At 42.7% G+C, this 14409-nt stretch overlaps 1 protein-coding gene across 3 annotated transcripts in view; it reads right to left on the bottom strand.

Annotated features, from left to right (window-relative positions):
- VWC2 (von Willebrand factor C domain containing 2) overlaps positions 1 to 14409 on the bottom strand; it is a 78146-nt gene that overhangs the window by 48316 nt on the left and 15421 nt on the right. The window contains exons 1-2 of one of the 3 annotated variants that reach the window (XM_053979029.1): positions 5900 to 6120; positions 3978 to 4759 (exon numbers count right to left, since the gene is read on the bottom strand). In XM_053979029.1, the coding sequence (XP_053835004.1) occupies positions 3978 to 4691 (714 nt within the window). In that variant the 5' untranslated portion in view covers positions 4692 to 4759; positions 5900 to 6120. Of the gene's footprint in view, positions 1 to 3977; positions 4760 to 5547; positions 5565 to 5899; positions 6121 to 14409 lie in introns of those variants that run through there. The other 2 variants (XM_053979038.1, XM_053979047.1) reach the window with 2 other exon arrangements.

The raw sequence follows: 14409 nt of genomic DNA, 5'->3' as shown, positions 1-14409 counted from the left end.
CTGCTAAAATGGTATCAGTGTCAGCCACTATCTGTTCATGCTTGGACTAAACAATAGCACATTGCTTTTTACTGATCATCAGGATACAGCAGGAACTGTACAAAACCCCCCACTTTCTGCACCTTAATGGAGCTTAATACTTGGAGACATAATTATCACTAGAGAGAGAGACAATAAGACAGTGCCTGTATGTAACAGCAGCTAAATAAATCAGAATGAAAAGACACATTTGGTCCTTCATTTCCCCTCTCTACTCATGCAATGCAAGCGCATTCCCTGCAGTGCAGTTCCCAGTGGCAGTCATTGCAAGGAGCATCCATCCCACTTGTTCCTGGGGGAATGACCAGCCCAGCAGCGCTCACACTCAGCACTTCTGACATAACCAGGCTGGACTGAAAATAATAGCAATCTCTGACAACTATTGGTACCATGTCTCCATGGTCTACAGATGAAGCTGTTAACTCTGTAGTAGCAGCAGTTCTGCCTATGAAAAAAACTGCAGGAAGACAACAAGAGGCAACAGAAGTCTTGTGTATTCACCAGGCAGCCATAAAACCTGTAGAAATAGACTACAGATGGCAAAAAAAACCCTAGTTCTTTAGAACTGCTTAAAGGGAAGTTTATGAGCAGAGGTATAGGAGTTGCAGGCACTGTAAAAGAGTAAACGCACTACTGTGTAAACTGCTAAGTTTTCCACTAGGGCGGTGTGAAGAAAGCTGTAGCTTAGTAAGGGCAGTAGGTCTATCCAGCAGGTTAATGTAAATTGTCATAATTAAGAAGTGACGAATCATTCGTAGTCCAAAGCAATTTGAGCTTTCCCCACCCACATGTCCAACTTTAATTACAAACCAAAAAGACATCAAAACAAAACCAACAAAAAGCCGGATTAATAATAGGTATACAATCTACATTTTGTTCCTTGAGCCTTGAAAACACCTAAATTAAAAAAAAAATCAATCATAATCCAAAATTTATTTTATTTTGTGCTGGAATTTTTACCAATATTTTCTTGCCACTGACAGATATCAGGGGAACATGAATGGGGTTACACTGACAATAATAAATGTACAGCTGTGCTTTTACTCCTCTGTGCCTTCAGAGGAGTAGTACTCCTCTGTGCCTTCCAATTACCACTGATCTTTCAAAACTCATTTGGGTTTGCTGACTCCAGATTTCCAAGTAACTTACTCACAGAACAAATACCATTTGTGGTAGCAAGGACATTCTAAAAGACACAAAGCAACAGGTTTCAAAATTATAGGTCTTTTCCAAAACATCACACTTCTGAAGATAATTCCTGATTCTTGTAAGACTTCATACATCAGCCTTCATTTTCAAATTTTACTTGGAAGATTTGGACCATGTGCTTTAGAAATCTCCAGCTTCTGTACAGAACTTTAATACCCATTGCATTTCACCAAATAAAGATTTTGGTACCAGTTCCACTAATATGGATGTTGTGATCACACTGCTATTCTGCCTCACAAGATCCACAGGTGACCAGAGTGGTGCTGATGGAAACAGCTTTATGAGACTTTCCCTATACCCAAGCTGTGTTTTGTGCTGACATCCATGTCCTTTTTGAAAACACAAAAATGCACGCATACATGCACATGCAAGCAAAGCCTGAAGGATGGTCTGCAATTCAAAGAAGAAACACATCAAGCCTCAAATTCCCTGGCACACTCAGCTTCTGGCTCCAGTCAGGGCAATTCTTTGCATGCCAAGCCATATAGGAATTTTATATAAGCAGACTCACAAACTTGCATGCATAATTACACATCTATACATAAATGTTTGTACAAAAATGTCACTTAAATGTTAGGAGGTCACCTTTTTCTTCCTTCAGTGATGTCTGGTACTCTTTGCCACAAATAGTAGGAGCAGATGCAGAGAAAAATCACATCACTATCCATTTATAACTCCTTCCCTGACCTTAATCAAGAGATAGAATGTTAGTAACCTAAGACCATCAAGTTTAAACTCAAAAAATTACCTTTGAAACTGTGCAGTTGCTTTCATTTTGCAATTGCTTCCACTAAGCAGCAGCAACCTGACTACATCTGCACTTTGTGTTGCCAGACAACTCCACTGATTGCAGTGGCCTGGGTGAACAGCTGCATTTATAGCTTGTGCTCACAATATTGGAACCAACACTGAATCTCAACTAAAAACCAAGATTCTCACATAGGAAAATAATCAGGTTGCAGTTCCACTGCCTAATTGCATCAATAACTTTCCTTGCTGTTCTGAGAAGACATCCCTTCTCACTTGTGTTTCTAAAGCTGGGTAAAACAAAGCAGTAATGTTTCATTAGAGGAAGATATGAAGACAAAGGCTAAAAGCTGAATGGACTTAAAAAGAAAGCTGAAACCCAAAATCTTTTCAGGACATTTCTATAAATGGATTCAACACTGTATTTTTACCAAGGTTGTCAGCCATATTCAAATGTACCAGGGAACATTAAGGTTCCACATTTACCACACATTTAACACAATAGTTTAGGCTTGCTTTACAGCCATTAATACAACACCACTACAGAAAAAGGCTAAGAAATGGAACTCTGTAGAGGAGTGTGAATGAAAAGCAGGGAGAAGCCTTTAAAACACTGACCTATGGAGAAAGTGTGGAGAAGCTTCATCTTTTGGCCACCCCTCAAGAATTAAGTTTGCTGGGAAAGAAAGGATCTCACAAGCCATCTCGGAAAAGGTCACACCAACTAGCTGTTGTTAAGGTAGCTGCTTCCTCTTAAGTAGAAAATTGCCACCCTGAAGTTAAATGCAACCCCTGAGGGTGACATGGAAAAAGGGAGGATGGATGATACAATGTTTTCTGCCATACCTTGCAATTCACCAGTGCTCTCTGCACATTACAGCCTGAGAAGAGCAAAGGACAACGCTCTTACTTATATGGAGAAAGTAGCTCTGCTCTGTTATTTATTTTCCCCTAAATTGAAGATCACGGAAAGACATTATGAACCAAAGCTAAGTTTTCAGGAACATGCAAGTACCAGAGTGCAAAGGTGAGAAGTTATTTCAGCCTTCAAAAACACACTTTCTATTTCTCCACCCTGAGAGGGGCTCAGCTTCCAGAACCTTGAATTATATTTCATACTCCCCTCAATATATTCAGCATGAAATTCTCCAGTGTATTCAGAAATGGGTTTTGGAACAGCCCTGTATCTAACAGTCACTCACAGGAAATCTCACAAGCCATTCTTAGAGCCTGCTCACGGGTCTCAACCACAATAAAATACTAAATGGAAAAAGACAAGGTAAACAGCCAGAAAACTGGCCCCAACTCCAAAACTTTTGAGTGCACTGTAACATCTTGCATTTTCAATGATAACAACCTTGCACAGTAATGCTAAAAAGACCCCAGCCTGAAAGGATTTCCCTGAACATGAAGCTTTTCAAGTCCTTTCTTTAGGTATCACTGCAATCGAGACTGCTAATTATGCTATTATTAAAAAGAAGGCCTATAGTCATTCACAGAAAGCAAACATTATGCAACCTTGGCAGCACTACTTAAATAGTTAATAAGGAAAAAGAAATTACTGTTAAAAAAGAAGGGATCATCACAAACTGATTACTAGGAATAGAAGTCAGCCCACAAAACCCTGCTTGATCCCTGCAAGGCAGAAGTTTAACAGTTAATAAAGAAAAAATGTATTGCTGAAAATTTTCACGAAATCCATAACACCACTGAGTAGCATCCTTCCAAGTAGCATTTTTTACTGTAAATACCAAAGGAATTAATAAAGATCAGCACCCTCTCTTAAAAATGTTAGAGTACCATAGAGGAAGAAAGGTCATGTTTAATGGGAATATTTTACAGGACTGCAGAAGTAATAATAACACAAAATTGTGAAGAGGAGGGGGAGACACAGAACACCCTCTGAGAAAACAGTTAAAGATCATAATACCACTTTCAACAAGAGAATAACCCACAAAAAGACTTTTGGCTTCATTCCTTACCATGAACTCCTCTAGGGTCTGGTAGGTTTTCCCCCGGAACTCGCAGTAGTTCTTCCTCTCCTTGCACTGCGGGCAGCACTGCGTGGTGTCCACATGGATGCAGCGAGGGTGGAGCCTGGGGCACTCGGGCTGGATACATAGCGGGCCCTCCTCGGTGCAGAGGCAGGGGCAGGCAGAGGGGCCCGGCGCAAACTTCTCCCCGATGGCATAGACGAAGCCGCTCTCGTCCACGCAGCCTTTCCCACGGTAGTCCGGATAGGCGTACTCCTCCGGAGGCTCGGGAGTGACGCTCGCAACCGATGCTGGGAGAGATGAATCTTCTGCCACCTGAGGTTCCTCAGGAGCAGCATCCCTTTGCTCTTGCACTTGGATGCTCACAGATTTACTGCTTGTCCCCTGGCTGCTCCAAGCCTGCTTTTGCTTAGTCCAAGACTCCTTGTTCGAGTAGTTCCTGCTTCCTTTGCTCTTCCAGTCTCTGCTACCCTCCTCCCTCCCGCTCCTGCCGATTTCATTCATTTTCCCTGGATCTGTCTGACTGTCCCTTGCAGACGTGTGATCCCTCTTTTCCTGGCTCGCCTTTATCTCCTGTTTGTCTTGAGCCTTGGACAGTTTTTGTACGGGAACGGTGGAGCTACAGAGGGCAACCATGAGGCAGCAGGTTACGAGAAGAGAACTAGAGAAAGCTCCAATTGCCATTGCAGTACAGCTGGGCATCACCTACTGCATCCCACAGGGGACACTGCATTCACATCGGAGGGAAGCGCTTCATAAAGCCACAGTCCCTAGGAAAAGAAGGATTAGGAATACTTCAGCTTCTGCACTTCTTCCCCCCCGCACCCCGCCTCGCCTCCACCGATGCAACATCTCAAACAATATGCAACCTGCCTCGGTAGTTTATGCAAAAGGCAAACAGCCTGCTGCTGCATCCCTCCTCCTCCTCCCCCGCTCTGCCAAGTCTTATAAATAGCAGGGCTCTGGACACGGACCGGGCGTCGTCGGCTCCAAGAGAGCACCACGCAGAACTCCGGGGAGTCAGCGTTTGCAAAGGCAGGTGCAGGCAAAACTCAGAGCGCTTGGGGGGTTATTTTTAACTTTCAAATGACAACAAGTGAAGAGGACGGACGCCCGATGAATTAAATGGAGCTCCCCAAAATCCAGCAGGGTCCGGAATAGAAATTATCCAGTCGAGTGCTATTCACTGTCTGTACACACGATGATTTTCATTAACCTCTTACTCAGTCTGAAGTACGTTGGTTTGGGTTCTGTTTAAATACCTACCAGCGAGCACGTTTCTGTAACAGACAAGTAAAACCAAGCACACTAAAGAGAGCAAAGACAAACTACCTCCCTTCCGAACTACCCAAACCAGCACACAACACCACCTCTTCCTCGCCCGTGTTCGAAAGACAAGGTAGAGCCGCTCCGAGTTTCCGCAGCCGAGGTTCATTTAACCCACATCCTCCAGGAGTTCGGCAGAGCTCCCGGCTCCTCTCCCTGAAACATTGCACGCCAAATCGGGAAAAAAAAAAAAAACCAAACAAACAAACCAAACCCAAACCAAAATACGTACATTACTCCGGCCACGACAAGAAATGCCGCTGCAGCCTCCCGGCACGACCCCACCTCCGCGGTACCGCTCCCCAAAGCCATCTAAAAGCCACTCTCTATACCCGCCCGCTTCCCCGGCCCTCGGCGATGGCACCGCGGGGCACCGCGCTCCGCCCGCCCGGCAGCGCTGCCCGGCCCGGCCGCCGCGGGCAAGCCGGGGCTCCGCGCCGCCCGCCCAAACTTTCCGAAGGGCCGGGCAGCGCCGCCCGATCCCCTCCCGGTGGAGCTGTGAGGGAGGCGGGCCGGCCCCTTCCCCAGCCCGGCCGGCTCCCCCGTGGCACGGCGCGATGCCTCCGTGCCTCCCTCCGCCGTACCTGCGCTGGCGCCGCGCTCAGCCCCGGCGGCGGCTCGGCGCGGCGAGCGTCGCCCCGCGTCCGGCTCCCATGGCGGGGCCGCGGGCGGGCGGCCGGCGGCGGCTTGTTGCTGCCCGCTCGCCTCCGCAGATGTGCCGAGCCCGCAGCGCGGCGCGGCGGCCGCAGCGGTGCGGCCCCGCCGCCCCGGGGACGGGCTCCGCCACGGGCCCCGCTGCTCTCACATGGCGGCCGGGCGCCCCCGTCCCCGGGGGCGGCGGGGCAGGACGGGGCGCTCCCTGCCTGGCTCCCTGCCTCTCTCCGCGCCGCGGCTGCGGGCCGGGCAGGGCGCGGCGTGGGGAGGGACTCGGTGCCCGCCGGGGGGCGGCAGTGCAGCGGCCCTGCCCGCCCCTGCCGCCGCCGGAGGGTGTGCGGGGCGGGGGCAGCCCGCTCCTGCCGCAGGGCCCCGCCGCGGCCGCGCTCCGGGAACGGCCCGCGGTTGTCAGGAGGGAAAGCGGGGCCAGGTGGGCGCGTTGGGGGCCGGCCCCGCCCGCCGGCGGCTGAAACTTTTGGCGGTGTTAGGGGCGTCGGTTCGGGACGCGAGCTGCGCGCTGCGGCCCGGTGCGGCGAATCGGGCTCTCTCTGCGGTGCGGGACGCGCCCCTGCTGCCGGGGCCGGGCGAGCACCGCCGCACAAAACTGCGGACACGGTGGCGGAGCCGCCCCGGGCGCGGGCAGGGGCGGCTGAGCAGCGTTTATTCGGGACGGGCGGGCTGTGCCCGTGTGATGCTGCCCGCGCCGCAGCATCACGCAGTACTGTGCGTTAGCGCTCCCCTGCCAGCCTGCTCTAGCAGCGAAGTGGTACGTGGTTTACTAGTTGAAATACCTACTTATGCTTTTGCATAGCTGATGGACAGTTCTGAAGTTAAATATAGTTGCGTTTTTCTCCTTTGTACTTTTTTGATACAAAAAGGAAAAAAGGACAGGGTGGTCTGTTATGAAATGACTGCTGAAGGAGTATTGGGACAGTAACGCACAAGAAAAGCTAAAGCTACTTTTGTTCAGGATCTAAGCAAAGGCTTGGAGCCCAAAAGGTTATTTATTTATGTAGTTATTTATTTTTAAGCTGCATTAGATGACATATCAGTATAATCTTATTTTCTGAATTTTGCTTTACAGATGTTCCAGAACAGTCCCAGCTGCACTAACCCTCTGCCACTGTAGCCCTTTAACATCTGCTGTGCCCTACTTGTGACTAGGGCTGGATTTCCCAATGTATTTAGCACTGTATCTGAAATTTTTAGGCTAGGTATAATTTTCAGTTTTGTTTTGGTTTGTGTTTTTTTCCCCATTGAAATGGTAGCACTGCAATATCAGTACTCAAGAGAGCAATGAAAATCTGCTGGATGCTAATGTTTCATAGTTAAGTACCTTCATGAACGCCTGTTAATTGTGAGAACCCAGATATTTAAATTGCTCCCCAGGAGGATGCAGGTGCTAAACTCTTGGCTGCTGGGTTGTTGCTATTAAAAAGTATTGACTCCTATCTAATTTAAAAAAAAATATTTCTCTTGAAATCACCTCATATCTTCCAGTCAGATAGATGTTCACTAGCTAAATAATGCTCTGAAACTTTAAAATACAAGACTCAAGTTTTGGAGGATATGAAGAAGTCAAGTTTTTCCATAGGTTGCACTAATAAAGTGAAATTCCATATTGCATGGGGAATTCTAGACAAATTCCTAAGGAGTTAAGATAGATTTTTCTCATTATCTGACTACTAATAATTAAGTACTTCCTTTCAAACTACCATCTCATTACCTCTGAGTAAAGAATTTAATCTTTGCCGTGTCTAAACCTACAACATTTTATGCCTTATGTAGTTTAAACCCTGACTTGGTGTGAGCAACCAGTATACCCCATTGCTGATTGCAGAAGAGCAACTTGAATGATGGACCTATCTTTGAGTTCGGAAGCCTGTGAGCATTGCTGTTCAGCAGCAGCTGCTTGTGGCTAGAGCGAGGCAGAAGAAAATAAGGGCCTTGGGAAGGCAATGTTATGTCTGTGATAAAGAGCAGAGAGAAGCCAATTTATGCTTCTGACATTTTCATGTGTTCCCAGGTGAAACTTTGGAACAATATCTGAGCTCTTTAGAATCCAGGGCTCTCTTTGTTGGAGCACTGCCTCTCCCACCCCTGTTTACATAGAACACGGATCATCAGCTGGAGCTGATGGTTCAAGACACTGCTCTGTAGCAAGAAGGGCAAAGCCTCCGAGCACTTTTGTAACAACAAACTGCAGCTCATCCTAGCCTACTGGGCTAAGTAAGAGGTAAACATCCTCCTTTATTTTTCTTAAGGATTTCTCAATGGACTTCAGTCTCTGTTTATTCAGATTTGTAGTTATATTAAGTGATTAATTGTATGTGACATTAGGACCCTTGCAGAACTGACACCTGACCACTTAATTAATGTCATAGAATCAAATCGCAATATGTTATAGTCCAAATGGTTAAATAGCAGATATGTAAGAAATGTTTTGTGTTTTCTTCAGTGAAGTGAAGTCTAAACAAGGAGAGAGAATAATGAAAATCTGTCATCTGAAGGCAGCTTCTAACAATATTTTAAATGAGAAATTGTATACTTATGCTGTACCATGTAAGGTCCTGGAGACTGAAATCCTGTTTATTTGCAGAACAAACTCAGCATAAAAATACAACTCCAAGTTTCCCTACTCTGATCTCCCCAAGTCAACAGTAGCAACTCTGTATTGGATGAGGATCAAATTCTGTATCCCATTCAAGACTTTCCTTTTCTTTGGGTCTTGTCTGCATGATGAGAGCTTTGTATTAGTTTATTATTTAAATAAGAGCTGTCATGTGCGCAAAACATTTCTCTCTGTTTTAGCCTAGTTTTACTAAGGATTAGCCTAATTTTATAGGATGCAGTTGAATGGGAAGCAAAAGGGAACTCAGTAGTTGAAATAAAAATTGTTCTGGAAAGGAGTAACTTAAGCTGATCATCTCCATTAGATCAGAGTCAAGACAGTGAGAGACATCCATGCTGAAGATAGCTGGCTATTACTCAAAAATACTTAATTAAATATCTACTCCTGTAGGTTAGGAGGACTGAAATTTTCATGAATATTTTTTAAGAGTGACTTTTGTATGAGCAACAAGAATTGAAATGTAGGATCTTTTGCCAAGTTAAAATTGGTTCTCTGACTGGGTAATTACAACATAAACTCAAAACCTCAGAGCTAGGCAGACATGATCTGGACATCTGAGAGTACTGAAGACAACCTCTTATAGTCTAACATATGGATAAAATCTGGGATTATGCACATACCCCAGTGTAGACATGCAACCCTGCACTCCAGGGAATCACCTGAAAGATCACCTGACACCTGGAGGAAGTGTCACCTGCCTCCTGTGAGGAGATGGGGAGAGAAAAGAGGAGGAAGCTCCATGGGACCCTGGAAAGCTGGACAGGGGAAGCAGAAAAGGAGCCCCAGTGCAAGTGGGGAGTGGGTGTTGGAAAACCCCAGACGACAGCAAGGTTGGCTTTGGTGACAGCTGTCTGCAGAGGCCAGGGGGGAGGACAGGGTGTGCCCGGGGGGAGCAGTGCCGCAGCAGCCGTGTGCTGCAGTGCCCGTGCCGGTGCAGCAGCTCTGAAACTCTGGAAGGTGAGAGGGGAGGAGGTGTCCCCAAAGCATGACTCCTCTGGGAAAAGGGATGGTTGTGCCTTTTTATTTTGCTTTGTTTCATTATTCTTCCTAAAAGGAAGAGACTTGTTATATGAAAGGTGTTTTTTATTGTGGTGCTAAAGTGGCAGTTGTTCAGGCAGGTTGAAATCACAGCCTTGAAAAGGTGGCAATTTGTGCAATAGCATTAGTCCAGCCATATAAAATAAGGCCTTCAAATAGCAGTCAATCTGAAGACAGAAAGTGAGAGACAAAGCTGAAGTACATATTACTCTAACAAATCATGTGTATTTGAAAGGCTCAATTATAAATAAGCAGTTTAAACAACTCTTAAAAAATAAATAAAGAAAAGCAAGCTTTCATAACTATTTTTAAAGTAGGTTAGCTTTCATCTTTCCATTTTTATTTTTTGTTTTCTTTATGCCACTTGTCAAAGATCTCAAGACACATTCCTGTTCATTCTTTTTTCACTTTTCTGATGCCTCTTTAGTTCTGATAAGTAATTATTGAAGAAGTATTACACAGTATTGCACTTAAAATTGTCTTAATTAGTTTTTCACAAATATTGATATAATATTTTTCTGCTTTGTGTTCATGAAAACTTAAAACCTCCCTCTGTCATTTAGAGTTTAGGATCTTCACTACTGTTCTACACTTCTGTAAGTCACAGTTTTCATGCTGGGAAATAAATAATACTGAATTTTTGGTTTATGTTTTGCTTATTACCTGTAATACAAAAAAAAAAAAAAAAAAAGCTCTGTAGAACAAGGGGAGGTTTGAACTTTAGAAGTCATAGGTTTAGAAAACATCTTTTAAACAAGATTTTTGCTGCTACTGGTTTATGTTCTAGTAACTCCCTTTTAGCTTATGATTTGTCTCTTTATTAGGAAAAATCTAATGCTGTGCTGGTTTTGACTGGGGTGCAAATTTGCTTCACAGTAGGAGGTTTTGATTTGTACTGAAAACTGTTGATAATTCAGGGAAGTTTTCATTGTAGCTGAGCAGTGCTTGCACAGAGCCAAGACCTTTTCTGGCTCACACCCCACCCCAGCAGCAAGGAGGCCGGGGGTTCACAAGAGGCTGGGAGGGGACACAGCCAGATCAGCTGATCCCAACTGACCCCATACCATCTATATAGCATCATGGCTAGGCTGTAAAGCTGGGGGAAGAATAATGAAGAGTGATGAAGAATAAGTCCAGAGTGATGGTGTTTGTCTTCCCAAGTCAGCATTATGTGTGATGGAGCCATGCTTCCATTTGGAAGGCTGAGCACCTGCCTGCTCATGGGAAGGGGTGAATTCCTTGTTTTGCTTTACATATGTGCTGCTTTTGCTTCACCTATTAAACTGTTTTTGTCTCAAGCCATGAATTTTATCACTTTTACTCTTCCAATTCTCCTCACCACCCCACCAGTGAATGAAGAAAGAACTGCGCGGGGCTGAGATTACATCTGGAGTTAAACCATAAAAATAGAAATAAAATACTTAATTTAATGTAAGTATCCTAATGAAATGTATCTATAATGGAAGCTTGTTTCAAAATGTTGGAAAGAAGACTGTTTTGTTTAAAAAAAATCTCTCTTTGAAAATATCACTTTCTTTGCCCTACAAGCTCTGCAGAGATCTGGATGCACATATTTCACCTTAGAGGGAACTAGCAGCTGCCTTTTTGTAAATGAGATGTCTACAAGTTCCACTACTTTTAATTTTTCTATTTTTACATTACTGTTGCATCTCTAATAGAGATTTTGGCAACATAAACTTCAGAAAAGTGTTATTACCATGTTAATCAGAATAGTTACATGATGTTTCAAATTGCACAGTGAAACGTTTGGAGAGCAAGGAGGATTCAATTCAGGACCTGTGCATATGGGCTAATTCTGAGGAAAAAAATAGTTTTCTATTCAAAGTGCAGTGTTTTGTGCTTGTAATTACAGGACATAAGAAACATTGTTAAATATATTTTGATGCCCGTATTTTGACCATAATTTCAGTAGCCTAGGCTAAATGTATGTTAATAATGACTCAGAAGATTTTTTTTATATTTGTGTCATTTTGCTCAAAGAGAGATAAAATATTTTTGCATGTAGGTACACATGGACATGCAGAAAATAATATGAAACATTTTATTACACAATCTTTTGTATAAAGAATTCCTAATACTTTACCTTGTTCTTCTATTTTGCAAAGCCAAAGAATGCACTACCAATGTTTTTAGTTTTTACATTGTCATTGTTTTGGAAAAGTGAACAAAATGTTTCCTAGGCTTGTGTTTAGGTTTCTTCACAGATAATCTAAAATTTAGCTAAAATTACAGATCATTATTACTTTTCCCTTTATTATTTATGATTAAATTATTGGTTTATTTATTTATAATATTTAAATTTCTCTAAATACATTTTTGTTCACAGTAAAGTTCTTCAATAAAAGCAATATCAGCAATCAAAAGGTTTATAAGAAAATTGGTTCCTATATTGTTCCACATTTTGAGTTAATACATCTAATCCTTCCCTTACTCTTTAGTATTATTGGAGAAAAAACAACCCCCTAAAATCAAAAACCCAGCTTTGTTCTCTCTCCAGTTCTCTCAGGATTTCTTGACTTTTTATTGTATTAAACATTGACCTAAATTTAGTGAACAAATGGAATTGGAAAAAAAAAAAAAAAAAATTTATGTACCTTACAGGAAGACAGGGAAAAACAGGAATTATTATTGGCAAAATTGATTTAGTATTGTAATTCACACCAATATTTATTTCCATTCTCTAACTTTCTTTGTAACTTCAGTAACATGAATTTTACTGTTTACTATTTGTTTTCTGTTGAACTATTTTAATAACAACATAAGTTTTCTTGAATATGTATGTATGTAAAATAAAAATATGTTTAAAAACATTGCTCTTATTTAAATACTCTGTTAATATTGATAGTGTAGGGTAAAACCATTTATTATAGTGTTGTTAGTTATAAACTCTTGTCTCCTACCAAGACAAAGCCTTAAAAATAATGAAATTTTTTCCTATATCAAGAATTGGAAAGATAAGGAATTCACAATATCTTGCAAAAACCTCCCTTTTCCCCATAGTTTATAGGATTACCTACAGGCACTTGATCCTGTAGTATAAAAAAAAAAAATCCAAAATCTTAACAGTCTGCACACTCAGAGAACCATCATGGAGCTTAAGTGATATTCTCCAAAATTTACTGAGCATAAACCCCTAGACACAAAGGCCTCAGTGATATGCTTTCCAGAAGACACTGTCAAACTTTTCCTATTCTTTACCCTCTTCTTTTTTCTCATTATTACTCTCCAGTTTGTAAAAGTTGAAGCTTTCGCAATGACACTTCATGCATAATGCATACACACCCTACTTCCCTCCTTTTTTTTTGAACCTGCTTGTAAGCTCAATCGAACTTGAAGAAGGAGTAGCTTTCTCAAAGTTTCACAAAAAGAGGTGAATTGATAGCAAAGAACAACATTACACTGATTGTCCCCAAAGATGTGCCTTGTTATATCCACCAGTGATTTCACAAGAGACAGTACCCATGGAAGTGCCCAGGCCACATTAGGCATGCTGAGTTTGCACCTTGGATGCCAGAGTTAATGGATTTAAAGTTACCAATCTATAACAAAATTCTGCTAATTACTATGTTCAAATGCTTTTGCTTTCCTGTCATTATCCTTCCCTACATTACTGTAGAAGTCCCTGTGTCCCTTAGCAAGTTACTGTGATATGGCACCAGGTGAGCAATGGATTATTTTGTTGCTCTTGTTAAATTACAGTCCCAATGAGGCCTTTAAATTAATACATATACATTTGATAATGTCATCATTTTAGAAGCTGGGTAAATTATGATTTGTAACATATTGAAAGTTTCATGAATTGCAGATTCCCAAGTGTTCTGTCCTTAGATCTAATTACTGGAGATTATTACATTCAGGACCTTCTGAAATCACAGGGGCTGGTGATACAGTTTTCTCTCTAATGAGAGAAGTTACATGGCTCAAAATTCATGATTTAGGCTTCAAGCTGACAGAGCAGAGCAAAAAAAGTCAGAGTAGACAATCTTTGGGCTAGAACTTGAATTAGGAAACAGAAAAACAGAAGGCATATTAATTGCTGTGTTTGCACTAAGAACTGGGACATTCCAGATGCAAACTAGGTGTCCATATCTAGGCACTGCACAAATGCTAAAAAATTGGTTGGGATCCCTAGAATTATACATCCTTCAGTGACCAAGAAAGAAGGAAAAGGACAGAAATGAATGGCCTGAAGTCATACAGCAGGTGTGGGCTGAGAAGTTTATATAAAACTCCTGCTTCTCTCTCATCTTCTCTTTCCATTTCATCTTTACCAGTCCATGTTGCCTCTCTTCCCTAGTAAAATACTGACTGCACTGCTGCATAGTTGGTGTACTACATCCTTTATATATGTACAAAAATTTAGCTAATTTGTGCAAAAATCTTGGTGCTTTGTTTGATGGTACCACCAGGCCTTGGTGTACTGATGTCCTCAGGTCAAGTGTAGTGAGGAAGGTAATCTAGCACCATGGTACAAAGTTTAATATGAAATAAATGGAGGTATTCTGTAATTGCAATAATGAATGCAAACTTGTTGTGCTGGTTGAGTTTACTATTTGTTGGGGGAAGATAACAGGGAAAAACACAATGTCCCTTGTTACTCACAGTACTGCTTGAGAGTTATTACAGACAGGACTTGGTAAATAACTGACTTTTCAGATTAAGTCCTTGCCAAATCAGTGAAGAAACTGACAGCCTAGATGCCCACAAAAACTTCCCCATGTGTCGTGGTTTGACATGGAAGTGAATTTT

Source organism: Vidua macroura, chromosome 1 (genome assembly GCF_024509145.1).
Source record: "Vidua macroura isolate BioBank_ID:100142 chromosome 1, ASM2450914v1, whole genome shotgun sequence".
NCBI classification, from domain to species: Eukaryota; Metazoa; Chordata; class Aves; order Passeriformes; family Viduidae; genus Vidua; species Vidua macroura.
The sequence above is the reverse complement of the archived record's forward strand: the minus strand, read 5'-3'. Positions and strand labels throughout refer to the sequence as shown.